Source organism: Argentina silus (genome assembly GCF_951799395.1).
Source record: "Argentina silus genome assembly, chromosome: 11".
Lineage (NCBI taxonomy): Eukaryota > Metazoa > Chordata > Actinopteri > Argentiniformes > Argentinidae > Argentina > Argentina silus.
This window is the reverse complement of record NC_139665.1, coordinates 19,831,605-19,859,414: the sequence shown is the minus strand read 5'-3', so window position 1 is coordinate 19,859,414 and position 27,810 is coordinate 19,831,605. Positions and strand designations below refer to the sequence as shown.

General features: G+C 43.6%; 1 protein-coding gene across 1 annotated transcript in view; it reads right to left on the bottom strand.

Moving 5' to 3' along the window:
- Positions 1-1,205: 1,205 nt before the first annotated feature.
- adgrb2 (adhesion G protein-coupled receptor B2) overlaps positions 1,206-27,810 on the bottom strand; it is a gene marked incomplete at both ends in the record, with an annotated part of 134,998 nt that continues 108,393 nt past the window's right edge. Inside the window, 11 exon segments of the mRNA XM_083680401.1 lie at positions 1,206-1,382; positions 2,771-2,824; positions 5,463-5,504; positions 5,506-5,514; positions 13,299-13,412; positions 16,298-16,333; positions 19,056-19,730; positions 19,894-20,066; positions 22,029-22,043; positions 22,549-22,588; positions 26,233-26,325. Of these exon segments, the coding sequence (XP_083536527.1) occupies positions 1,206-1,382; positions 2,771-2,824; positions 5,463-5,504; positions 5,506-5,514; positions 13,299-13,412; positions 16,298-16,333; positions 19,056-19,730; positions 19,894-20,066; positions 22,029-22,043; positions 22,549-22,588; positions 26,233-26,325 (1,428 nt within the window).

Sequence of the window (27,810 nt, the reverse complement as noted above, 5' to 3'; positions counted from 1 at the left end):
GTGGCAGAGTGATCGATACTTCACTCTTAGCAGGGAGTGTAAGGATGAAGAATAGAGAGACACTTAGAGCAGAATCTGGAAAGCTTCCATAAGGGGAAACGCTAACTAAACACTTTCAGATAATCACTCTTATGAGTGATAGCTTCGGTTGGATATGTCTGTAATTGAATCACATGTTAAGATCTTAAAAGCCGTTCTCCATGAGTAAAAAACGGCTAGATGCATGGGTTGGGATGGTGTCCTTGGTGTCCTATTCCCTGATGTGTCGATTACATGCACAGCATGTTACCTCAGAAAGCAAGCTCACATATCGCCGTGTGTGTTATAAATCATTCTTTAAAATTCCACATGGAAAATTCTCACAGGAAAAGGCAGCACAAGCACGAACCAAAACTCGAAAATAAAACGACTTCCATTGAAGAGATAGACCATGAAACACAACTGAAACTCAGTTGAAAGTTTTCTTTTTTTTTTTTTCACTCATATTTTTTTTTGCTTGAAAAATGTCAAACAAAGGGAGGACATAACTAAATAATAAAAATACAAAAAGGGAACACAACTTTGAAAAATAGGATGTGAAAAGATTTGAGGATGTTTCACAGGAATAGCAGAGGATGGCACATATCAATGAAGCACTCTAGACCTCCCCCCTCCCCATTCCCTCTAAAAAAGAAAAAGTTGAGTGCTTGCGTCATCCATTAGGTGGAAAAAGGAAAGAAAGCAAGGGAGGGAGCCTAAGGGGTTTAACAGTGTGCCAAACATCAGTGAGATTTTTTCTTTCTATAAAAAGAACAGAACGGTGCAGAAATATTCTTCTTTTTTTTTTTTTTTTCAAATCATCAAACAGGTGAAAGAGAATCCTTTTTTTTTTTTTTTCGGAATAAAATCAAGACATTTTCAGAAACAGTTCATTTAGTGTTTGTTCATTTAAAAATTCCTCAGTCCCAGTCTCGTCAAGCCCCTGATCTTTCATTTAAAGTGTCTCTGTGAAAATATAGAATAGAACAGTCTTCTTTCTTAGTCTGTCCACTGCAGCAGTAAACAAATACAGTATATGATCCAATAGAGCACGTCGAAGGGTGTGAAGAACAGTGTGTATGTACCTATGAATGTGTGTGTGTGGGTGTGTGCGTATGTGTGTACATGTGTGTGCGCACGTGTGTGTGCGCTTATTTGTGTATGTGTGTGTGTGTCTGCATTTGTCTTCACACTTCCGTCTGGAAGTCCCCCTCGGACGTGTCGGGTGTGTTGGCGGACGAAGAGTCCCAGGTCTTGTTGTGCAGCTCCATCCTGTCCTTCTGTTCCCCAGGGACGATGGAGAGCTCAGGGATCATGGTCTTGAAGCTGTCCCAGGAGCGCTGGTCGTCTGGGGTCGACTTGTCCTGTGGGGTAAAACGGCAAAAAGGCACGCGCACACACACACACACACACACACACACACACACACACACAGGATAGATCAGCTGTTTAAAATGGTAGAGTAGGATGAAGTTGGCTCCAGCCACTTACTTGAGATCAGTTTGTGCCATTTTCCCCTTATAGTTAAGGTCTGGAATCGAGAAGGTTAACCTGATCCTAGATCAGTGTTCGCTTCGTTTACGACTCTGAGACTCTCACCCCCGACACTTGACCAGTCCTGCCTGAGACGGTAGCTAAAACTGGACGGAACGCTCATATGTTGCTGGCATGAACCAGATCAGTAGCAGTTTCACCTTCGACCAAATAAATAATGCATTCCTTTCAAATCAAAGCTACCTGCTCTCTACCCTCACTACTCCCACCTCCTCCAATCAGTATGTTTGAGAGTGATTGATCTGCCCTGCTCTCCCCGGACTGGAGTCTGTGATCACTGCATGTGGTCTGTGTGTGGGCTGATCATGCTGGGATGAACTAAGACTGAGGCTGAGGGAACATTATGCATCAGATAAGGGCCATTATTCAAATAGGGATTGTTATCTTGCGAAGATAATGATTTCACAGGCTCAGGAGAAGTTAACCGTGAAGCATAACATAACATCAGGACAATTATCCACCGAAAAACATACACAGACATATTCAACGATATTAAAGGAGAGAAAGATATCCCTTTCTTGAGGATTTAGAAATGTTGTCTGCTCGAGCAGGTACTGACTTGAAATGCCTAGTCTCATTCAGGAAATCTCTAGAAAGCAAGCCATGGTTGGGTCTAAATAATCTCTGGTATAGTGCTGTAGCTAATGGTAACCACCTTTCAAAATACTTTCAAAATCTATTATGAGGGAATAGGTTCTGTGACTGTCTCGCCTCCTTCATCCACCCCCCTGTGTTGAAAATGTGATGTGTGTGTTGGATGCGTATCAGAGTCAATTTGGGAATAATCGATGAATCCAGTGCTGTCACACCCCTGTTGAGTGTGTGTGTGTGTGTGTGTGTGTGTGATTGCAGACATTGGAACACACTGGGCACCCTCCGCTTTCTGTGTGTCATGAGACCACTAGGGGGCGATATCAGCCTGATTATAATTCACTGGTAGTCGCAGGCTGACAGTTGGCAAAATGAATACAAAAAGCATAATCTGAGAGCCAATTTGCATGCTAAACGCTGGAGAAGGAACATTTTGTAATGCAGGAGTGTGGGTAATGCTGCAGTCAAGCCTAACTTTATCCCTGGGAGACTAGGCTAACGCGATTGTGCTGCATGTGTGTCTCCTCTTTCCTCTCGCCTCTCTCTCTCCATTCGTCCATTTCTCCATCCCTCTCTAGCTTCCCTCTGTCAGCGCTCTTCTACTTACACTCGAAGAGTTCTTTTCACCTCCGGCTGACGAAATGCTCCATCGCTTTTCCCTCTGTTGCAATAAAAATGGGAGGTAGAAGAGAGGAAGGAAGGAGGAGAGAGAGAAAAGAGGGGAATCACAGTCACTGACAGCTCTAACCCGCGAACAACATGTCGTTCCTAGACTTCCACGGGTGAACATTGTTGTTTGGCTTTTGCTTTCCGCTACACATCCCCCCCTGTTTCTGTTCTTCTTCTCACACTCTCTCATTCTCTCATGGCTAGAGAAACAAAGACACTCCTGATGCACACTCACATATGCACACAACACGTCTTAACATCATATCAACAACAGCAAAAACTACCACGTTGGAAATAGATGACTGACGATATTTTTGTGAATAAAAATACATCTCCCAAATGTGTACCATGATCCGTAAACAAAAAAACACAAAGGACACATCTAATTGACTCTCCAAACAAACACCTCTTGATTTCGATTTGTAAAAAATAACTCAATAAATGCAGAATTGTTTCTGAAAAACATCCATTCACGTTGACAGAACAATCCCTCAAAACTAAATTAAGTTGATACTCATCTCTGCCTAATGTGTTCTCCATGTAGACTCTGTGAAACCAACGATCTTAATAAACTGACAAATGCATAGTTTATGGAACACAAAGGCGAACAACAAAATAAGTCATGTCATCAAACAGCTTTACGTGATTGGCTGGAATGGAAAAATAATTTCTGCAAAGATTTTCTATTTCAGGGAGACAGCCAACTGAGAAAAAGCCAAGCATTTCTGGATCATTGTGGTATGTACAAGTGGAATGTTAGTGACAAATTTCTATAACTTTTGGGAAGATGTTTGTCACTGTTTTCGTTTTTTATCGTATGTTTGTTTGCAAATGTGAGAGCATTTACTCACAAATATGTTTTATTTATTTACAAATCATAGTAGCACTGTAGCATTTATTGAACTCATTTTTACAAATCCAAATAAAAAAGTGTTTGTTTGTGGATATTAAATTATCTATCTATGCTTTGTGTTCTTTTGTTTATGGATCATGGTATACATTTGTGAGTTGCACTACTTTTATTTACAACAATATTGTCAGTAATCTCCATATCCCACACACTACCAAACACATACTCACCAAACACACACATACACATACACACACGCACATACACACACGCACGCACGCAAACAGACAGATAGACAGACACAGACACATACAAATACACACACACACACACACACACACACACACACACACACACACACACACACACACACAAACAGAGACACAAAGAAACACACACAGACACAAAGACACACACACACACACACACACACACACACACACACACACATACCCACCACACACACACACACACACACACACACACTCACACACACACACACACACACACACACTTGTCAGCACACACAGGCGTGCTAGCACTTGCTAATCTCAGAGAGAGAATATAGCAAGGTTAGGAAAATATTAGGGTTCAAGACTAGCAGCAGAAAGAAACACAACAAACCTTCAGAGAGAGAACAGGGGAGGGACCTTTGATCTGATACTTCAAAACCTGCCCCGATAGGATGTTGTTGCATCCAGTTTTGCATACCCAATTCTTACCCCTCTCCTGGTTAAGGATTCAGGAAGGTAAGCTTATCTTAGAACTGTGACCAAGGGCGGTTTCTACCCAGAGCACCCCCAACCATATTCCAATCTGGCAACTCTCCCCATACTCAGATCTTCAATCTGGCAACCGAGCTTCTGAAATGGTGGAAAGTTTGCTGATTCAATTTGTTCAGCCGCAGGCTTTAAGTCCTGACTAAATACAGTACAACCAGTGCATTATTCTTTGCATGGTACATGTATTGATGTAATTCAATGATTAATCTGTTACAACAAACAAATGGAGGTCTCCATACCTCACTCTGGGTACGTTTTTAGTAATGACAGCCTGGGGCTTCTAGTGTTAAACACACATACACCTCTCCTCTCCCATCTGCCCTTCCCGTTGTCTCTGACCTCTCTCCCACTATCCTCCCCTCTCTCGCTCTGCCATGTCCCTTTCTCTCTCTCTGTCCTTAGCTATATGTTTCTGTCTCTCTCTGTCCTCCCTCGTCTCTCTCTCTGGCTGTCCTTTCCTCACTCTGCTCTCTCATTTCAACTCCCTCACTCCCTCACTAACCCTAACCCTAACCCTTTTTCTACCATGTCCTCTCTTTTGTTTTGTCCTTCCCTAATGTGTTTATTTCTCTACAAACCCTCTTCATTAATTTACTCTCTCTCTCGCTCTCTGAATGTGATCCTCATTGGATTGACAAATACAACGTGAGGGAAACCATCAGCAGTATCACCACCACCCTCATCTGACCAGGATATTTCACAGCTCAAGTGTTTACAGGCAGAAGAAAAGACCAACCGAAAGTGACTACATGGTCAGAGAGACGGCAGTACACGACCAGCAAAGCACAGCTACATGTTTTGGTTAGGAAAGAAATGAGAGGTACTGGTACTCATGAAAGACAGAGAGCACCGTGCACAAGAGATCGATAATTGTATATATGTTTGTCTCTCTAAGGGCACAGAGGAGGGGGATGAATGGGGAGGGAGGGGGGGGGGGGGTGAGTCAAGGCTGTTTCTACGGGTGGGATGGGTGGATGTGTTTATTGGGGTGATTTTACCTTTCGTGAGTTTGCTGCCCTTGGTTCTGCTGACTGCCTGGCTACAGTCAAACTAAGACAGAGAAACATGCAGCATGGAGCCCACCAAGCCAAGGGAAACAAAACAAAACAAAACAAATAAAACAACAAAAGAGAAATGAATGAATTAACAACACATAATCCACCAAAATTAAACTCAAATGACATGAATAAATAAACACATGAATAAATGAATAGCAGGAACAGAGAACAGTGAGGGTGGCCAAGCTTCAGAGCCCAGGTTTGAGTGGGTACCAGAACATGGTTTTGATGAGGTGTCAGTGGGCTTTGGGTCTCTGGACCCACCAGAACACAGTACTCAGATACTCTCTGACATGTGCAATTTATTTTACAGTACAGTACATTCAAATGTCTTTTTATTCACTCCTTTTCTCTCTCAACCCCGATATCTGTCTATCATGGCCTGTGACTCTGCAGTATGAAATAGTTTCAGTCCCCATGTTGTGACCAGACATGTTTATCGTATCATATAACCCACACTTAACTATTCTATTCTTACCACATACAATGCATCAATTCTTATTCTGAATCATGCTCTTATCAAACGAGCAGAGAACGAGTCTGTAATTGGGCAACGTTCAGTACTCTTGAGTACCGCTCACCCTTGAGTTGGGGGGAAAAAATAGATTTTTGTTGCAGTAATAGGGGGCTTCAAAGAGACATGTCCAGTGAATACAGCACAAATAAAATCTATTAGGGCTACACATCGCTAACAAATGAGCAATCAGACACACAGACACAGCCTGCTGCAGCCCAGCCTGTGCAGTCCAACCCAGGGCCGCACTCTCATCCATAAACAGCTCCTGCTAGAGCCTCAGCCCTTTTCACCTCACCCTAATTGGCCCAAGGACACTAAATTAGCATTGTGCCTCTTGGTGCGCGAAGCTAGCGCTAGCTCCGTTCCGCCTGGGCTAACCGTCTCCTCATTAGGACCCACTGATAGAGCCAGGGAGAGCTAGCACGCTAATGCTTCAACCCTTGGTTTTTATGGGCAATTTGTGTGGAAGGGAGAAAACAGATGATGAGTTTATACTCAGTGTGGAGAAGGGGGCAAGGAAATAATTAAAAACAGTCTAATGAGAGGAATTAATTATTCAATTAATGCCTCGATTGCGCAACAGAGAGCTGAGTTTAGAGGAACAATTAGAAAATGAGGGCGAGGGAGTGAGAGGGAACATTTTCAGGGCGTGAGGAGAAATAGAGGAGAGATTGAGATAGAACACAGAGAAAAGGAAGAGGGTAGAGCAAGAGGGAGCGAGAGAGAAAGAATACTGGAATACGGAAATTGGAGCCCTGTAGCCTGATGTCAGAAAATTGACTTAGAGACCTGAGGCTCAGTCAAATTGCCCTTATTGACTCAGTACAATGCAATAGGTCTTTCTCATTGAAAATTACATATCTCAGTTTAGCATGAGGTATCCTCAAAGCATTCTGATTACTTTAGCGTAATTACCTTTTGAAGCTTCAACACTTTTGCTAACATTTCAATAACACAGTCACACAAAGGTACATTCTGGAATCCTTCACAACTGAAATGAATGCCCATCCAGTCTCTGTCAGGTTTACCAGTATGGTCTTATACAGAGCCATGCACAGTAGGCCTATAGTACACCATATCTGAGAAAGAGAGAGAGTGAGCAAGAGAGACAGAAAGAGGGAGAGAGGGAGATGGGGGATCTCCATATATATGATGTGACTGAGAGAAGCCATTTTGAATCTAAACAATAGCACAGCCGCTACGGCTAATACATATTTCAACAGTCAGTCAGTCAGTCAGTCAGTCAGGCGGCCTGCCTCCCTCCCTCTCTATCCACCCTTGCCACAGGCCCCTGCTGGGTTTGTTTGTAGTGTCTCCATTACTTAGAATAGATTGAACACAGGCTCCATCCATTTGCACCCATATGGGCCCGGCTGCGGCAAGCGCTATTCGGCTAGCGCCTCTGTCATCACTTAGAGGTTAACCGGCTTCAAGACTGCATCAGCCGAACGTGTTAGCTCGGTGAGTTAGCGCTGCTTGCTAATATAAAGCATAGGCTATATAGAGAGAGACCCCATAATCCTGAGGGGAAGGGGGTCATAAAGCAAATGGTGGGAAGCTGAAATAAAAAAGAGTGAGTGAGGGGAGAGGAAAATGAGGAGATTGAGAGAGATGGATTGGATCTGAGCTGGTACATGTCTGGGTATGTTAGAGACCACTCTAAGCCCACTGCAGTCATCAGGCAGAAGATTGGATAAGATGGGAAGGTATAAAAGATGTGTGTGTGTGTGTGTGTGTGTGTGTGTGTGTCCGTGTGTGTCCGTGTGTGATTTTCTGATATCCACTCATGTGCTCATTGGCCAGCATACCGGGTCAGCCCTACTGTTCAAGAGAAGGAAACGATTCACTTCTTTCTTAAGCTATCCGTGAAAGGGATGTTCTCTCTTACCAGTGACCAATGACGAGCTCTCCATAAGCATACAGAGCACATTGTGTTTGGTCCATTTCAGTGCCTGGCTTTTATGGAAGGTTGTTTTGGTTTATGGACTGAAGATAATGGTTTATGAGGTGGTTATAAACCTGTTTGTTTCATTGGCTTGTTGTTATTGATGGATTTATCACTTCTTTTAATAGTGTTTAGGTCATATTTACTGAAGGGCACTGAACAACACAAACACGTATAGCTTCACACACTTAAAACAAGTGTCAAAATAGCCACAACACCTCACAGACTGCCATCTCTCCATGCTTTAGTTGCAGCATGGCAGATGTATTGTACGCCCAGTTCAATATTAACCCCCAACCTCTCTTATTAAAACACTTCCCATGTGTGTCGCGAGAGGCAGGCCAGTTACCAGTTCAAATTCTAATGCCGTCAGGTGTGTTACCTGACAACTCAGGTGTGAACCGACGGTGTTGTGCCCTTCTGCAAGGAACTCCACCACCTCATAACGCCAGCTACGTTGCACTGCGGCTGACAATGTGTATCTCCCGGCCTGCTATGCGTGTCCATGTGTTCACTATGGGGATTGAATACATGTATCACCTAACATAACCCAGTTTCATTCAATCAGTTGGTAAGAGTTCCATCTCGCCCCTCTAAAAGGTCTAGTAGACGTTTCTGCTTTATTTCTGATTTCCCTTTATTTCCACAGACAATACTTCCCCATACTTTATTTCCCCATCACTAGGCATAGCAGCATAGGGTTGATTTTGAACTGAGCAGTGGCGTTCACATTACAGTCTCACTACAGAAGCATCGGCCGCATGGTGCGAACCATATTCTGGATCAAGTCAATAACAGCACCACACCAGGGGGTGAGATCTACACTTTGTGGGTCCATCAACACAGTCACTTCACTGTGGGGAGGGGGTAGCTCTGAGGAGGGTCCTTGGTTGGGTCCTAGCAAATGGGTCATTATGACAACATGAGTTGGTTCACTCCACGATTAACATTACAATGATAGTTTGCTTCTATCGATGTTATGCCTCATTGATTTCTCCCCTTATAAACAGTACCTACAGTCGACAAGGATTCTTTATGCTCTATACACACAGACAGCTACTGTTAGCATGCCTAATCGCATACTATTTCTGAGGTATGAAATAAAAAGAGAAACTACAGCAGCAATATACTGTATGGAGTAACCATGTAGTAAATCAAGCCATGTTTTGTTTTTTTTACTTAAAGGTTAAAGGTTTAACATGTTCTGTTTAAGTGTTGTTTAGCATGCTTACGTTGGCTCTCTTTGTATACCAGGGACATTCTGCGTGTTAGCGATGGCTCGGTTTGTCTCGGTGGTGGGGGAGGGGGGACCTGCGGGTGTGAATAGGGGCCGTGGTGGTTAGATGGGTTATGGGTCAGGCGTTAAGGGTTAGAGGGCGTTTGGCACATTGAGAGGACAGAGGCTGTTAAAGGCAATGAGGTGTTATTGTGGTTAGTCACTGAGGTAGCTGTGTTGAGGTAAAAAGGACTGTGTTCATGTATTGATTCATATGGATACCTGTTAGCTGTTGGTTATCAATAGATGGATTCCATATTGGAATTCATTATGTATATTTATGTCTGTATTCAGCTACTATATTAAGGAGGCACTCATGTCAAGAATGACTCAATGTTGGTATTTTATATGGAAATATGTTTGCTCTTTGCAGAGATTCATTGAAGTCAATAATAATCCACACCAACTTCCAAAGTCTGAGGATAAATTTCTTAGTGTCTAAAAAGTAGCTTTGTATGTGACCCTGGTTATATTTTTGTATTTCATCCTTTCGTACAAGTAGTAATTTAATCTAGTAATTTCATCCTTTAGACAAGATAATGTGCACTTATATAGTAATTATACGTTTCACATGATAGTGTTCATGTTGATAATGGGATGAGATGAAAATCCATTCACTGTCTGTGTTTTTTTACAATTATTATACAACATATATGTCATTATTGAACTAGTAATTATAGACTCAGAAACTCAATCAACCTATCACATTAACACACACAAAATACACACGCGCGCGCACACACACACACACACACACACACACACACACACACACACACACACACACACACACACACACATACATACACACACACACACACACACACACACACACACACACACACATCTCCATAATTGCTGTACAGTCAGCATCTCAGTGACTGGGTAACTCTGAAAGTGTGAGGTTGACAGCATTGATGCTGAACTCAAGCTGGGGCTTGTCAAAGGCCTGACACTAATAGCATTATCAGTGCAATTATTCACTTTTTAAGTGCAGTGTCTACTTTATTCTAATGGATGCAGTTGAGTTAGGCACATCCGCCCTGTCCTCTACATCAAATGTGTGTGTGCGTGTGCATTATTCAGGGTGTTTTACTTCAAATTGTCCTTATGCTTCTTGTGTTATTGTGTGTTATTGTGTGTGTGTGTGTGTGTGTGTGTGTGTGTGTGGGTGTGTGTGTGTGTGTGCATGTGTATGGCAGGTGGAATATAAGAGGTGTCAGACTGGCTACTTGAAAGTATGTGCAATTATAGATTTTTTTTTGTTTTTTTTTGTTTACACCATGGAATCTTTATTTAATCAGAACCAGTCTTTTTTATCTGGCATAACAGGTTTATATTTACCAATTCCATATGTTGGTTTAGAGGAAATCATGCGTTTAGTAGAAAAACAAAATTATAAAGAAATTAGTGCAAGTGCAAAAATAAGTGAACCCCATGTTGCATTGGTTAAATCAAGTAGGTAAGTAGAATCAGGTGGGTAAATAATTGGGTACCAAATGAACCAATCAAAGGAGAAATCTTTTGGAAAGAGTTTGGGTGGGACTATAAATATAGATAAATAGAGATAAGAAACCTAGTCAGTTTTGTGTTACAGGTGAATGCAAAACACACCATGCCAAGAGGAAAGATCTCAGAGGACATCAGGAAGAGGGTAGTGAGAGCACAGTCTGGGGAAGGCTATATACAATCATCTCAACAAGACTTGAGCTCCATCAGTCCACTGTGAGGCAAATAATTTACAAATGGAGAGCATTTAACATGACAGCAACTCGGCCTAGAAGTGGACGCCCTTCCAAAATATTCCCAAGAGCCACAAGAAAAAGAATAAATCAGGTAAAAGCCAACCCAAACATAACATCTAGAGATTTGCAGACCTCCCTTGCTGCATGTCAGGTAACTGTGCATGCTTCAACAATAAGAAGAACACTGAATCGAAATGGCATTCATGGGAGGGTTGCTCGGAAGAAGCCTCTGCTGTCAAAAAAGAACCAAACTGCCTGTCTTAACTTTGCCAGAGACCACCTGGACAATCCTGAAGGTTTCTGGAAGTCCATTCTCTGGATAGATGAGTCCGAAATTGATTTACCTTTTTGGTCACAATCAAAACCACTATGTCTGGCGAAAACCCAACACTGCCTACCACCAAAATAACCTTATCCCAACAGTCAAGCATGGTTGTGGGAATGTCAATGTCATCCTCCTCTAGACCTGGATGACTCCACATCATGAAGGGAACCATGAATTCTGAGGTATACCAGGAGATTCTTGAAAAGCCAAGTCAAGGAGCTAAAGCTGGGCTGAAAATGAGTCTTCCAACAAGACAACGACCCAAAGCATTCAAGCAAATCTACCAAAAAATGGCTCAGGAGAAAAAAAATATGTGTTTTGGATTGGCCAAGTCAAAGTAAAGTTCTGACCTAAATCCAATCGAGATGCTGTGGCAGGACCTGAAGCGGGCAGGTCATGCCAGACACCTCTCAAACCTCACTCAATTGGCTGAGTTCTGTAAGGTGTAAAGTGGCCAAAAATCCCTCAATACAGATGTCAGAGACTGATTAGTAGCTATATGAGACGTTTACTCCAAGTTATCGCTGCTAATGGAGGTGCCACAAGCTATTGACTGAAGAGGTTCACATATTTTTGCAGTTTTTGTTATATAAACCACTTTCATTAAATAAACAATGAAAATATATCAGATTTTTTTGATATATTTGTTTTTATTTGGAATGTCTTTATTGTGAATTGGGGTTTAGAAAAAGTTCATTTTAAGATTTTATACAAAAATAATGACCATCCCTGTAGGGTTCACAAACTTTCAATCAGCACTGTATCTGAATAACTCATGGCCTGATGCACTCGACTCTGGAGATGAGATGAGATGAAGTGTGTGTGTGTGTGTGTGTGTGTGTGTTTAAACCTTAATGAAATAGACCCTCTGAAGGTCATTGTAGACTAGCTTGGGCTCCTTAGGCTGCTGCTAATAGTGCATTAATGATTCACAGAAGCTTCTGTCAAACACACAACAACACCACACACACACACACACACACACACACACACACACACACACACACACACACACACACACACACACACAGACTCAGACAAATAGACAGTCAATAAGGCACTAATGAGCCAAGTGAATGAATTGCAGCCTGACCAATGAAAGTCAAGTTACTTATTGCACAATCTCAATAACCTAGGATTCAAAGATCAAAAGATTGTGTTTTGATTATGAAGTAGTTATGTTTCTCATCAATATGGATAACACAATATAATAGTGCATTAGGAAGACTTTTAAGGCATTCAAACATTGAAAACCACACAAACAAATAAATAAACAATAATGTTTAGTTTGGGTTAGTTCTGGAATCTTCAGGTACCACAATCAACTGACACAACGTTCTAAAAAGTTTAAACAGGCATGAGTTTATCTTCTAATTTCTGTGCAAAATCCTTATATTTAACCCAGCAATATTTCACTCATAGAATTTATTCCAAACCTATATATTCAACATGTATAATGTGCCAGGTGGGGGTGAACAAGTCTCACTAAGTCAGACTCCATTTAAATGTCTGACAGCCTAAAACAAGGGGTGGTCAACTGCAGTTCTGGAGATATACAGTACAGTGTGTGAGTGGTTTTGTTCCCTCCCGGCACAAACACACCTAATCCAAATATACTGTGAATACAATTCAATTGGTTGGTTCAATCATGAGAGTTAGAGCTGGGCTGGAACAAAACCCTCACACCATGTTGTAATTGTCTGGCATTACAGTTGGGCACCCCTACCTTCTCAGGAAGTGATTGACACTATATCTATTCAGAGGTGCAGGTTACAGTAGCCCCAAGAGTGAATTTAAGTGAAGAAGCATTAGAGGTGGTGGTGAGCTGAACTCCGTGTGGGGAATAGGGTGGTGTGGTGGTGGTGGTGGTGGTGGGGGGGGGGGGGGGGGAGGGGTAGGGTGCACTGTGGTGCAGGGAGAGCAGCTAGCCCCCCCAGTCCCATCCCCCCTGTAGGGTGGTAGTCTTACCTTGAATGTGGACATGGCCGGGTCCCTGCTATACCTGTCTATGGTGTGGAACTTGGACGAGTGGTTGAGCTCATGGTACAACTCAGAGTGTCTTTTGCGAGTGTGCATCACTTTCTGGAAGGGAAAGGAAGGTACAGCAAAAATGAACAGAATAAAAAAGAAAAGCAAAACGAAGGGGGGAGAGGCAGGGGTAGTTGGGTTGGGGAAGGGGCCAAAGGACTGAGTGGTGCTAGCCGCAAAACGGAGGGAAAGAGGAGGATAGTTGGCTCAGTCGTGAGTCCTCTCGTCCTCTCATCATAACTGGCTGTGTTTTTATCATGTTTGTGCTGTGACGTGTCAGCTATGTTAGCACTTAGCAAGTTAGCCTATTAGTTAGCAAGTGGCTCCATGTAGAAGTTACCCGTAGGCACAGATTTATAATCAGATTACCGTCCCCAAATCCTAACCTTGACTGCTAGTGGAGCATAACACTGGACTGACCATAGATCAGAGTCTAATGGACAACTTCATCTGAGGAAAGTGGTAGTCCCTGTCAGGAGAGTCGCTTTGTCACTCTCCGTGCTAATGGGTAGCGCTTTTGCTGCTTGGCAGTGGCTAATCGACACTTCCGCTGTGAGGTCAAGAGAGACACGGGGGGGCAGACAGCGACACTCATACGCTCAGACACTCAGAGTACTGCCTCCAATTACCAGAGAGTGTGGACTCTACTCTCTTTCTATCTGTCTGCTAGCTAGTTCTCTCACCTTCTCTCTTAGTGTCTGTGTGAAAAGGAGCTCCCCTTGTATCTCACGTGTTAGTCCCTTCACATGTACACTCTTAGAAAAAAAGGTGCTAGTTAGTATAAAAAAAAGGTTCCTCATTTGTCCCTGTAAGGGGACCCTTTTTGGTGCTATGTAGAACCCTCTACAAGGGGTTCCACCTGGAATCCCTTGTAGAAGGTTTTTCATGAGAAGGTTCTATGTAGCACCAAAAAAGGTGTCCCTAAAGGGACAAATCAAAGGACCCTTAAACAGTTCTTCATGACAGGGTTCTACAGTATGTAGCACCAAAGACGGTTCTTGGTTCTTCTTGATAGGGTTCTTAGGACAGGTGGTGACGCTCCTACACGATGCTCAGAGTCTCGACCAACCTGTCTTGTTGGGAGTGGAACCAATCTGAAGATCTGAAGATTACAGATAGATGTGTGAAGGTGTGGATGTGTGAAAAACCCGAGATGGTTCTATTTGTTAATCTAAATAACCTTAAATGTCTCACTAACCGATGTACCTGAGATGTTAGTTCTTGTTTGATTCTAACAGTATTACATCTCTGCTAATGCACGTAACATCACAACTTCAAAGGTGCCTTGCATGGAATGAGATAGGCAAAACAGTTCCAAAAAGCACCTCTTTCATGAAATGGTTCTATAGATGACTGTGGTGAACCTAAGAACATAAATATATGGTGGAGAAGGACCATCTCCCAGCAAGGATGGTTCTTCAATATCTTCACAGTCGTAAAGAACCCTCTCTCATGTACCAAGAACTGTAATTAGTTATTTGTGTGGAAGTGGTTCTACATAGAACCGTCACCCATGATAAAGACACCTCAAATATATATTTTTTTCTAAGAGTGTAGCCAACTTCCTTGTCCCCACCCCCCACTCTGTCAGGCTCTTTTTCACAGTCTGTTCTCCACCTTCAAGGAAACAACGGACTAAATACTAGCCTAGGTGGTTGGTATCAGACTCACAAATATTGAAGGCTACTGTTGTTAGGCCGATGTATATATGTTCATGTTCATGTTCATGGTCATATCTATCTATCTATCTATCTATCTATCTATCTATCTATATATTCAATGTACTGTACCTTCCTAGACTGTTCCTATCATTTTACCTTGCCCTCTATTCCTATCAAATCTATCAAAAATCACATTTATGGTAAACATATTATGTCAACATACAAAGTCAGCCATTTTGAGAAGGTCCAGTTGAGAGAGAGGAGATAACCAGTCTCCTTGTGGAAAGGATCATGAAATGGCACATACTGTACTACGCCAGACAGATTAGCTGTGAGTAGAAGATGCCCTTACACACAGATCTAGGATTTAACCATCACATCTAGGATCAGCTTACCCCAAATCCTTACCATTACCATAAAAACTGTCCTCAGATCAGTGTGTAGGGGCAACGTCATCCTACTCCAGGTTACTATAGATAAGCGCTAGTGCTTGTTAGTCTGTTAGTTGCCCAACATACCACACATACCTTCTACTATAGACGATGCCTCCGCAGTGGAAAGCGAAACTCCAGTCTTTACAAGGGTAGGGACAAGACAGTAGGGAAGCCAATACCGCCAATACTCACTGAGTGATGCCAAGTGGAAGGGTTTAGTTTTGTTTTAGGGGTTTAACATTCTGCTTGAGACTGGAGATTCCCAGAATTCCCAGGGTTTGTCATTCCATGGAGCGATTATCGTCCGCAACACCCACACACACACACACAAAATCCTACCATCACACATACAGTACTTTCAAGATTTGCCGAAAGCTAACTTAATCACTCATACAAAGCGCTCTACACAACTGTTTCTTCTTCAACCAAGATCTCAGGGACCCATTGTGCATGTTCTTACTTTGAGTAATGTCTTCTTAATGAATACATTTAATTTGAATATTCAATGTATTATGATACTGTATGAATATCATAAAAAGAGCTGATCTCGTAACCCAAAACTTGACCATTGCTCTAGAACACCAGCCAATGAAGTCAAATCAGGTCAAGAAAAAATTTAGCTAGATACAGTGGGGTCCAAGATCCTTGTTGTAGAGACACACCACACTATGCATGGTTGAACTGGACCAAGTCAATGCGTCAAATGGAAGGGAGACACAGGCGCAAGGGGTGAGTGGGGGGTGGGGGTTAGCGATGCCATTGGCTCCTGTATGCATCACTTAAACCTGGCTGAAGCAGACAGAAGCAGAGACAGGCTGGGAGGAGGATGGGGAAGGGATCTTACCTCAAAGTCCAGCTCAGAGTACCGTACTCTTTTCCTCTGGGGGAGGAGGGGGGCAGGGGGAGAGAAGACATTATCAATGACTGAAGATGACCCCTTGATCACTGCACCACACATGGACACACACCACACAAACATACACCCTTATACTGCCGGATGAGGGGGTTGACCAGTAGGAAAATGACAGGAGCTTACTGCTTCACAATAAACAGCCATTCCTCATTTTAAGTTCAATGGGATTAATATGTTGCCATACCAGACAACAATATCGGTATGTGAAGATTGATTGCATCTGCACTTCTTTGAGGAAACCCTTTCTCTTCTCCTTTCCGAGTGTATTTAGGTACAATAAGCAGAGACCTATTGGTCCATTGAACTGCAGAAGACAAAAATACTGCTTCGTCTAGTCTTGACTTTACAGTACTTCTCATTCCGCTGCCAGGCACACATTACATCGCGGAGGGAATATTCCCTCCACAGTTTTCTAAAAGCTCTATGCTGTCTTTAAGAGCATCGAGTTGCTGATATAATACTACTGTATGGCAGCCAAGGTTTAAAAGCAGAGGAAGGGGGAGAGACAGACATATAAAATGGACTGCTGTTTCCTGAGTGTTTGGATGTGAGGACTCCTCTGAACTTTTTAACTTGCACACGTTGTCATCCACCCATCATCACAAACAACATTTCAAGGTAGTATTGATATCGTATCTTCTTTCGCAGGATACCATAGCTTCTTCTTACCTTAAAGAAAATTATCCCATGAAAATTGAGTTTCCTGAGTAACATACTGTAGAGTACATACACACCACAGATGCACAATTGTACATGTATATCAAAAGCGCTTCAGTGAGGGAACACATGCGCACACACGCGCACACACGCGCACACACACACACACACACACACACACACACACACACACACACACACACACACACACACACGCATTTCCTAGAGACACCTTACTACTCTGCCCCCATGTATCCATCTAACCATTCTAAGAAACATCAAAGCCACAACACAGTGTGACACTCCGAAAGAAGATTTTTCCCTGCAGAAAATAGTTTTTCTTCAAATATGCACTACATCAAACAACATGACGTAGGCCCACATCGTTTTAGACCACTAGGTAAAGCCAGAGATACACAGAGATACAAACCGCTCTAAACGCGTTTCTTTTCATCCCTCCCCCCCTCCCTCCCTCCCTCCCTCCCTCCCTCCTCTTACCCTATACCTCCATCCCTCTCTCCTCTCTCCCCTGTCCCCTTCAATCTGGTACTTGTCGTAATCCGCCTGAGAGGGCTATGTAAGACTTTGTGGAGATTGAATTTTGTTAGCCTTTCTATTAGTGTCTCTAACACTAGAAACTGAAAACCCTCCATTTCAAAAGCAATCAAGTACATTCCAGTAATCCTTCCATAATGCATCTTCATGTTAGAGTTGGAGAGTGAAGTACCGCCCGAAGCTTAATTCTGAGTGCTGCTTTCTGATATCCATCTCCAAATCAAGCACATTCAAACAGGATGAAATGCTAGCAGAGGTTGATAAATTATATATAATACTAAGCATGGGGACCTGCACGTCTCTCACAAGAAATACTTTTCTAAATATTCATGAGTATACTCATAAATATTGCGAGTGAGACGTTTTAATGAGTTTCCCTTAAAGTCCTAATTTCTAAATGAAGCATTTGCACTGTCCTTTAGTGGATGTGTCTCACTCTCCTTTAAGGTGCAATCTGGAATTTAAACAACAACAAAGCTGGCTCCCTGCCACTTTTTTGGGACACCGCAGAGGGATGGGGCTGGAGAAATGTAACTACTATCAATTTCATAGACAGAGCTATGGATGCAAAGACTGACCATCCATGAGAACAACATTATAGCTTTAACCATGTTTGAAACCACAGTTTTTGTTTACAAGTGCATTGTTTAGAAATAATGGAGTAAAACAAGCAAATATTTTGGGTTCTAGTAAAACAACAAACAATCTAGTTGAACTATGCTCATGAGGCATTTATAAGTTATATTCTTCAAGAATCAATGGCTATATAGCATTCATTTAAAAATCCCAAAATGGATGTTCCAATCCCAGATAACCCCTTTAATTATCCTTATAAGTCAACAATATGTCATTGTGTGTGTGTGTGTGTGTGTGTTTGTGTGCGTGTGAATGTGTGTGTAATTATAGTTGACAGACAGACATTCTCCAGGGGTATTCCCCCTGATCCTGTCTCTCTTACTCCATCTGGTCTGCCTCTTTGTAGACTGGAGGGTGATTACACACGTGTGCGTGCACATACACACACACACACGCACACAACACACACACACACACACACACACACACACACACACACACACACACACACACACACACACACACACACACACACACACATACTCACAGCAATCATATAAAATACCATGATTATCTTGACAGTGAAAATCACCATTCTCCCTATGACTTTATTGTCAATGCCACTGTTTATGCATCCCTCCTCTTTCTCTCCTAATAGGAGCCCTGGTAATGATACAATCACTTTGTGCTAGAATTACCATGTTTTAGCCCTGTGTGTGTGTGTGTGTGTGTGTGTGTGTGTGTTTAGTTATTTACCTCCTCCCCCTTTCTCTCTCATCTATTCATCCCTCCCTCTCTCATCTCTCCATCCGTACCTCCAGGTCTTCAGCAGAGAGGCTAGCATTAGCTGTGGTGCTGCCCGGGTAGAATCCCCCCCCTCCCAACATCCCTCCATACCCACCTCAAGGGATCCTGCTGAGAGGCTGGCGTTGGCGTTGGTGCTACCCAGGTTGCGTGGCAAGGTCCTGGTCCTCTCGACCGTCCCTCCTCCTGCCAGGATCTGCCTCACTGAGGGCCTCTGCCCCTGCTTCAGCTGGAGGGAGTGCCCGTGGGGGTGCATGTGCCCCCCGTGAGCGTGCACGAGGCCCCCCTGAGCGTGCACGTGGCCGTGCCCGTGAGGCAGCTGTTTGAGTGCCCCGTAGGAGCGGTTGAGGTTCATGGCGATGTTCATGTTGTGGTCACCGGGGGAGATGAAGTCGGCCGGGTACGCCTCGCTCTCTGCGGGGTGAAGGGTCATGGGCGACGGGGGCGGGGGGAAGGGGGGATCCTCCAACGCGATGTTCAGGGGTTTGTCCTCACCGCCCAGCCCCAGGCCTCCTTGGGAGGGGGGCAGAGGTGGTTTGAGACTAACCGTCCTACGAGGTAACACCATATAGTCCCCCTCTCCTCCTCCTCCTCCACTCCCATCCTGGCTATTTGGAGGAGGGGGCAGTCGAGCCCAGCCCAGCCCGCTCTCGGTGCACAGGTAGACGGGTGCGCCGCTCCGCTGCTGCCCCTGTTGTCTCTGCTGCTCCACGTTCACCTCCTTCTTCAGAGGAGTCTCACTCAGCTCGTTCAGACCTCCCAGAGGTGGGACCTGGTGGGGCAGTGAAACTAAAGTTAGCATCAGAATTAGCCACCAACGGAAAGAACAGTACAACAATCTACGCAGTACATAAGTGAATATGACCTGAACCAGGGAGGCCCTAGAGTTTTTCCAGGTCAGGACAAAACTACCTATTTATGGATTAATCCGTCACCTGGATGAGCAGGTTGGGAGGGGGGATGTTCCCTGGCAGGGAGCTGAAGTTGACCCCCACCCCCCCCTCCTGGTGGGCCGCCAGCTTGGGGTCATCCTCCTCGTCCAGGGAAATACGGGAGAGGGTCCCTGTGATGGTCGCAGGGTTACAGGTGTTCACCTCCTTGAAGATGACTGGAGGGAGGCAGAGAGGGTAAGGGGGAGGGAGGGAGAGGGGGGAGGGGGGGGAAGGATATAGAGAGGGAGGGAGTAGAAGGAGGAGAAATTGAAAGAAAAGGGGGGGAAAGATGCAGTTGCAGAAAGGAAAAGGAGGAGGAGAGGGAGGGAGAGAGGGAGGGAGAAAGCGAGAGACAAAGAAAGAGAGAGAGAGAGAGAGAGAGAGAGAGATTGGGAAAGAACAAAAATGTGAGCGAGAGAATAGGATGGAGATAGTGTGGGAAGAAGAAGAAGAAGAAGAGAGGGAGAGGAGTAACATGAGGCAAGAGGAGAGAGATAAAAAAAAGAGAGCATTCAATAGTTGAAAATAGTGAAGGAGAGAAGAAGAATGGATCAGGTGAAGAGGTAAGAGAGGGAGAATAAAGGAAGGACAGAGAGATAGAGTGCATGATGAATAGATAGAATAGAAGTGAGTGAGACATTACAAGTCAACATGCAAAAAATGACATTCAAACAAGACACATAATGGGCGAGACAGAGAGAAAGAGAGAGAAGCGGAGCAGAGAGGCAGCTAAGCCTCCAGAAATTGTTTGATTTTGCAAATACCTGTGGAATTAATATGAATTCAAAACAAACAAACATCTTGCTACCAAACATGAATAAATGCAGTTGCATTGATTTATTGTTCTAAAACTGTGGAAAGTAGATAAGATAAATAAATTGATGAGAAAAACCTCCCCGCTGACTCCTTCTGGCCCTACCTCCGAGATACGAACCTGATAAGAAAAGCTTTTAAAAAAAGTGAAGCCTCATTTTGCGATGATATGAGTTTTATTGCAGCGTAGTTCAGTTAGTAAGCTTCTCTCTCAGACAGATACCAGAAGCCAGGCTTTTTTTTTTTTATTAGCTGTGAGAAAGTGACATGGTGTAAAAAGCAGTCAGGTACAAATGAAATGGACCTGAATTCCCCTGCTGCTGCAGTCCATTCCATTGCATGGTCACCATGGGAACTCATTATTCGCTGTCCAGCGGTGACGGATCACTTTTTTTATCTCCTACCGTGTGTCTGTGTGTGTGTGTGTGTGTGTGTGGTGTGTGTGTGCGTGCGTGCGTGCGTGTGTGTGTGTGTGTGTGTCTGTGTGTGTGTGAGATAAGACGCAAAATGCGGTTTCTAAAAGCCAAAATGAAACACAAGATTAAACTAACCTTATCTTATCATATGTTGGGGTTGTGGTTTCATGCATTCGTTTGGTAAAGAAAGGGAACATTAGAGTACTGCACTACACGACTTACATGCTGGTGAGTCAAGTTCATTCTAACAGACAGACATACAAGGTCAGTGTTATATGGCTGATGGCTAGAAGCCAATGATGTCACACTACCATGGTTTTAGGTTAAAAAAATAAATAAAAAAAAGGACCTTAAAAGGACCTGTCATACCCCCAAATATTTCATTGGATGTTAATTGGTCACACTGTAACATTCTAACAGTAACACAGTCATGCTAAAGAACATGCTCATGCTATCATGGTCAGAATCAGCCCGCCCGGGCTAGTCACTCCAAGCTCAATCCCAAATTGAGATCCAGGCCTGTAACTTTGACTTTCCCCTCCGTCTTCCATTGAGTTCAATGGTGGATGTAGCAAAGATTCAAGGTACAGCACAGTACATGCGTGTCTCAAGTTAGGACTGAGCCTACTGGGTCTGAGCACGCTAGCATGGTGACTAACTAACAGCCCAGTCCAGAAACAACCCTTAGCTCCTTCCCATAGACACTTCCCCTTCGGAGTTAGCCGATCTGAGGGGAGCGGATAGGTGTAAGCACATGGGGATGCCTTCCAATCTGGCAGCATTGACACCTATTAGATTCGTTCGGATCTGCAAACCCCCAACAGGTGATGGCTAAGGGGAGGGGCTAATGGTTGTTTCTGGCCCAGGCCTAGTACGGTATTAGGAGGGTCAGGTGGGTGACAGACTTACATGGGTGTCCTCTCTCTGCAGGGGTGGAGGGGGAAAGTGACTGTGTGTTAATTGATTTCCACAGTGTTTCAGAAACACACACATATACAACGCATTCACACACATTTGTACTGTACACACACACACACACACGCACACACACACACACACACACACACACACACACACACACACATCATTATTCCTGCCATCGCTCCATCACGTCTTTGAACACCCTCAAGGGCGGAGTCATCATGCACAGCCAATTGCAGACTCATTCCTGCATATCAGGGGGCTCCCATTGAATGAAATAAGCGTTATTGACAGGGCGCAGTAATCCCACGACTCTGTCTTCCCCATCACATTTCATTGGCAGGACAAAGGCAAAATGTTACAGCTCTGTGCACAAATGCTCTAATTCCATGTTCATCGGATACAGAGAAGGATAAGAGAGAAAGAGAGAAAGTGAGAGAGAGAGAGAGAGAGAGAGAGAGAGAGAAAGGAAGAAATAAAAGAGAAAGAGAGAGGCGGAAAAACGTACCTGTTTGACACGCCAAGTCCACATCCTTCTCAAAGTCCGTCTGAGGAGAGGAGAGAAGGAGAGGAGGCGTGGAGGAGAGGAAAGAGAGTAAGACCAGAGTGTAAGCAAGAGAGTGTGTCTTGGCTACCTGCAAGTTTGTACAGCAGTATTACATGACATGACAACATGGAGCAGGAGAAGTACATGGAGTGTATGCTCATCATATCAATAAACATAATAGGAAATGATTCGTTTCCACTCCCCAACATCACATGAGGCAACGCAACTCGGTAGTGCACTGAGAATATTCATCACGTTGATGAGACAGAATTGTCTTGAAAGATGAAAATGATAATTTCGCGAAAATTCTATGCAGACATGCTTCATGCTGTTTTGGTATTACACAGCTGTAACGGTGGATGACACCAAGCTCAAAAGACAAGAGAGGCAAAATGTTGTATTGTGCTGTATGACACAGGACAGGTATGATATGTCTGAAAAGGTACTACACGTCAGATCCTACCGCTGCGGGAGACATCGCACGCAGTAATGATACCATTCCTCATTCCATTTCATGGCTTACAATGAGCCCGTCCTCCGATTTCTACCTCCACCAGCCTCCCCTGTCGCACAGTCTATCTTTTATTGGCAATAGAGGGAACGACGATATAAGCATGAACTGTCTGGCCCTTGTTAGAAATGACTGAAAAACAGCGTCTAATAAAATATGTCATGTTCATCTCTATCCATGACCTTGTACTTAAAGCTACCGCTGAATTAGGAGCAAAATGACTAAACACCACTTATGTTTTCGTGTTCTACCACAGCCATCTACTGACGACACCAAAGACTCTGGTCTCACTTCAGAGCTCTCCCTTCCTGGTGGGACAATGTTCCACGATGACTGCAGCCTGTAACTTGCCCCTAAGGGACCTCAGCCTTTTCCTTAGTTCTATAAGCACAAATGACTTAGCAAAAAAAAAAAAAAAAAAAAAAAAAAAACCCCAGATTGGATTGAATGAGGACAAATCCAGTTTGCCTCTCCAAAATGGCCTCCATTCAAACCTCCCAAACTTCCTGTGAATATGTGCTTCATTGTCATGCAGGCAGAGACCTCTCTCCTCTCTCAACAGAACCGCCTACCGTCCTCTACGGGACCAACTCACAAAAGCCTTTGTTTGGATATTAAACTATTAGGCATTTTAAGCACGCCACTGAGACAAAGTCAGAGAGAGAGGGGGAGAGAGAGGGAGAGAGAGAGAGAGAGAGAGAGAGAGAGAGAGAGAGAGAGAGAGAGAGAGAGAGATACACCCACACAAAGAGAGATGGGGTGAGAAAGAGAAAGGAAGGAAAATGAAACAGAAAAATTGAAAGAGAGAGGGAGAGAATGAATACAGGTCTCTGAGGAAAATAAAGCTCTTAGTACGCAAATCACACGGCATTTCAAATGGGTCTGGACTAAACGGACAAATGAGGATAAAGTGAAACTCTCTCTCACACACACACACACACACACACACACACACACACACACACACACACACATGCATGCTAAATGGAAAACACTGAGGAACATCTGAGTTGTAGACACTAAGACATCACTGGGATATCATCTGAGGCAGACAACAAAATAGATGGTCAAGTGAGGTCAAGCGACCATCACGGCCATCCCAAACTAGCGTTTGTCCAGAGATCATTAAGGAGCTCTGTCACTGTACGGCAGCCACAACTAGAAACCAGTCATAAACATGGGTTTTCTTATTCTTTTAAGACTGTCTCCGGCAGCAAAAGATACAAGAAAACCAAGACACAAAGTCTAAAAACATCAATCAAATACAACAAAAACAACTTTGACTAGAGCAATTCATATTCTCTGGCAGAAATGGGGCACCTACTGAGGAAGAGCTAGTTCCTAGTATAACTTAACAAGTAGCTAGCTTTTTTTTATTATTATTATTTTTTGCAATGCACCGCAGATTGGGACCCCCTGCTCATGCCTAAGTACTCTAGCCAGAATATGATAATACTAGCGCTGCATGTAGTTGTGGCTATTTATACACATAAGGTGCAACCTGTAACTTTAATCTCAAAAGTGCTGTGCCTGATTTTCTATCCTTTTTAAATACTGTTTGTTGATACCCATTAGGCAAACCCATTAGGCAAACGGGAATACTAAACTAATCTTGCACCTTTCTGTCACTCTAAAATACTGTAAGTGGTACATCTACATCTATAGTATCTAGAAGCATCTACAGTATAGCATCTACTTCAGTTGACGTACTGGGTTGCTGCTGTTGTGGCTATGGGCGTAGTTATGACCATGGTTATGGGCGTGGTTGAGAGTGTCGTTGTGGTCATGGCTATGGTTGCTGTGGGGCAGACTATGGTAACAGCCTTGCTGACACCCATGTTGGCACCCCTGGTGGCACGCTGGCGGGCAGGGCTGTTGGTGGCATGGCGTTTGACACGGGGGCGCGCTGTAGCGCAGAGAACCACACTGTTGCCCGGAGTAGCTCACGTTCTGACACTTCTGATGGAGGAAAGAACGTTTGGAGAGAGTGGAGGAGAGATTCAAGAAAAGGAGGAGAGGCAATTCATGAAAAGGGGAGGAAAGGAGGGAACCAAATCCAATGCATCTGAACTAACCAAAAGAGGAACATAGATTTTAGTCTAAGCTTAAAATGGCTTCTCTCAGCAGATGGCTTTTGTTTACTCTTGAGGGAGTTTCTGGTAATACTTTAAGTGAACCCTCTGTCATGAAGCTTTAATAATGCTGTCATGGTTCTGTTATGTCATATTTATAATACCGTTATGAAGGCTTTTGACAGTGTTTTAGTTTGTGCCTCTAGCCAGTGTTTAGTTGAAGATTACATCTGCATTATCTTCTTTGAAAGAATGACTGTGGGACAAAATGCGAATACAATTTAATAGTACATATCTCATCACCTGTCATACTCTAGTAGTACAGCATAATCGCTGATAATGGTAAACAACACATTGGCATGAGTCCTATTGTTTGTAAATGTTTCATAAATGATCATCAACCTGACAATATTGCAAATGTAATCATTTTCATTGTATTTTCCTCAGAGCTAATCAATTGTACCAATGTCATATCCCTATAACCTTACAGGTGCATTCAAGAGACCAAAGAGATTTGAGTAAATGGCTGTAGGTGAGCCATAGGAGGGGGATACCGAGGTCAGTGTCGCAGTAACTCATGCATTTGCTGAACACGGTGACCGGAACGACATTGTGAGGGACTTCATGTCTCTATGATTTATCACACTATTAGCTACATTTAAAAAAAAAAATTAATAACCTTAGGTGAGCTTTATACTGTTTGAATAAAGACGAGGAATTTTCTTTGGATAAACAAAACAGGTACAATGACCACTATAAAACCTCAGTACTAATATGAAACCTCTCTACCCTTCAAAAAAGGCCTTCATAACACTGTCATGACAATGTTATAACAGATGTCATAAACCCTTATAGGCAGGGTGGGAAGACAGAGCAAGGGGCCAACATGATTTCAGTATAAGGGATGGAATGCAACAATTAGGAGCAGTAGGGTGTACTGAAATGAATGTACATTTTAGGAACAATAACGTATTTCTACTGGGGACAAAATACAGGTTGATTCATTGCTAGTGTAAGGTGTGCGAATGGATCCAAGATGGCATGAGATGAAATGCTATTCACCATGATCTGCACCTGTCCGTTCTTGCAGGAATCCGGCGAGTTCTCACTGTCATCTTTGCACCCCCCCATCCGACAGCGCACAGCGTCTTGCACCTGCAGGAGAGGGGGATGAAGGCAGAGGGAAAGGAAAGTTGGAGAAGGAAGGAGAAGGGGAGATTAAGCATCTTCCTTGGTATTCTAAAGTCATTTAGATACATGAAGATTATAGACATGACCCAATTCATACACCCATGCAGAAACTATATTTATTGAGTTGTGTCATGATTTTGAAGATAAAAATAATTACAAACAAATGTTATCTCTAGCTCACAGAATATCTTATTGCTTTTATCTAGAACATGGAAGGGGAAGAATAAGTGGGAAAGAGAGAGAGAGAAGCGAGGAGACAAGGCAGCAGACAGCATGATTCAATTTGGAATGGGAGCCGGTCTTCTGAGGCTTGCAACAGAGTGAGACTTTATTAAAACAAAGACAAGAGTTTTTAACTCCAGAACCGCACAGAACTCAGAGCACCTACTGTTGGCTCTTCCCTCATCTCCTCACAACACACAACAGAGCTGATCCATTCCTCACAAGAATCACACGTCATACGATTTGGTTTTTTTTCCAGCCTGGTGAAAGACGACAGACGTGTGTCTCTCTGCTGTGACGTATTCAGCGTCAGCGTTCTGACATTCAAAGAGGACCAAAACAAGTGACTGAGAATCTCCCAATAAAAAAGGATTGTGCAATCATAGATGAGCGACAGAGATCGCAATACATTAAAACACAGTTTTACCAGAGGGTGTGAAATCCGTGGAGTGGAATTGGATGACAGAGAACTAATGTGAAAAGCAGTGCCAAAAAAGCCATCTTCACTCTTGGTTATTCTGTGTGTGTTGTGTGTGTGTGTGTGTTTGCGTGTGCAACTGCATACTGGATCAGAGCAGAGGCTGTGTCAGATGAATAGTACATGCTCTGGTGTATGCCTCTGTCTCAGTCTCTCTCTCTCTCTCTCTCTTTCTCTCTCTCTCTCTTTCTATCTCTCTCTCTCGCTCTCTCTCTCTCTCTTTCTCTCTCTGTCTCGCACGGTCTCTCTCCATAAAGTATGTTAACTGAATTACTCGTACCCTGCTGTGTGCGTCGGCGTCTGATGTGGGTAAACAAGACTTCAAAGTGAATGGGTTTCCTATGGATCCGTGCTGGAGATGCCCCATCTCCCTCTCTTCCTCCCCCACTGCCTACCTCCCTCATTCTCCCTCTCAGTCTAATCACATTTCGATAGATTTCTCCATCCTCTCTCCTCCTCCATTTTCTCCCTCCCTCCCTCCCTCCCTCCCTCCCTCTCCCTCCATCACTCTCTTTGCTGATAACGTGCTCTATACTGTACGCCCATCCTTGTTCTCTCGCTCTCTCCCTCACACATTTTCTCCTTCGGCATCCCTCCCTCCCTCCCTCCCTCCCTCTTCTTCCTCTTTCTTCTAATCACATGCTCTGTGCTTCCATCCGTGTTCCCTGCCTCTCTATAGATCTAAGGGTGTAGTCACCCTCCCGCCCATTCCCTCTCTCCCTCCCTAGGATGATGAGGAGCATGTTCTC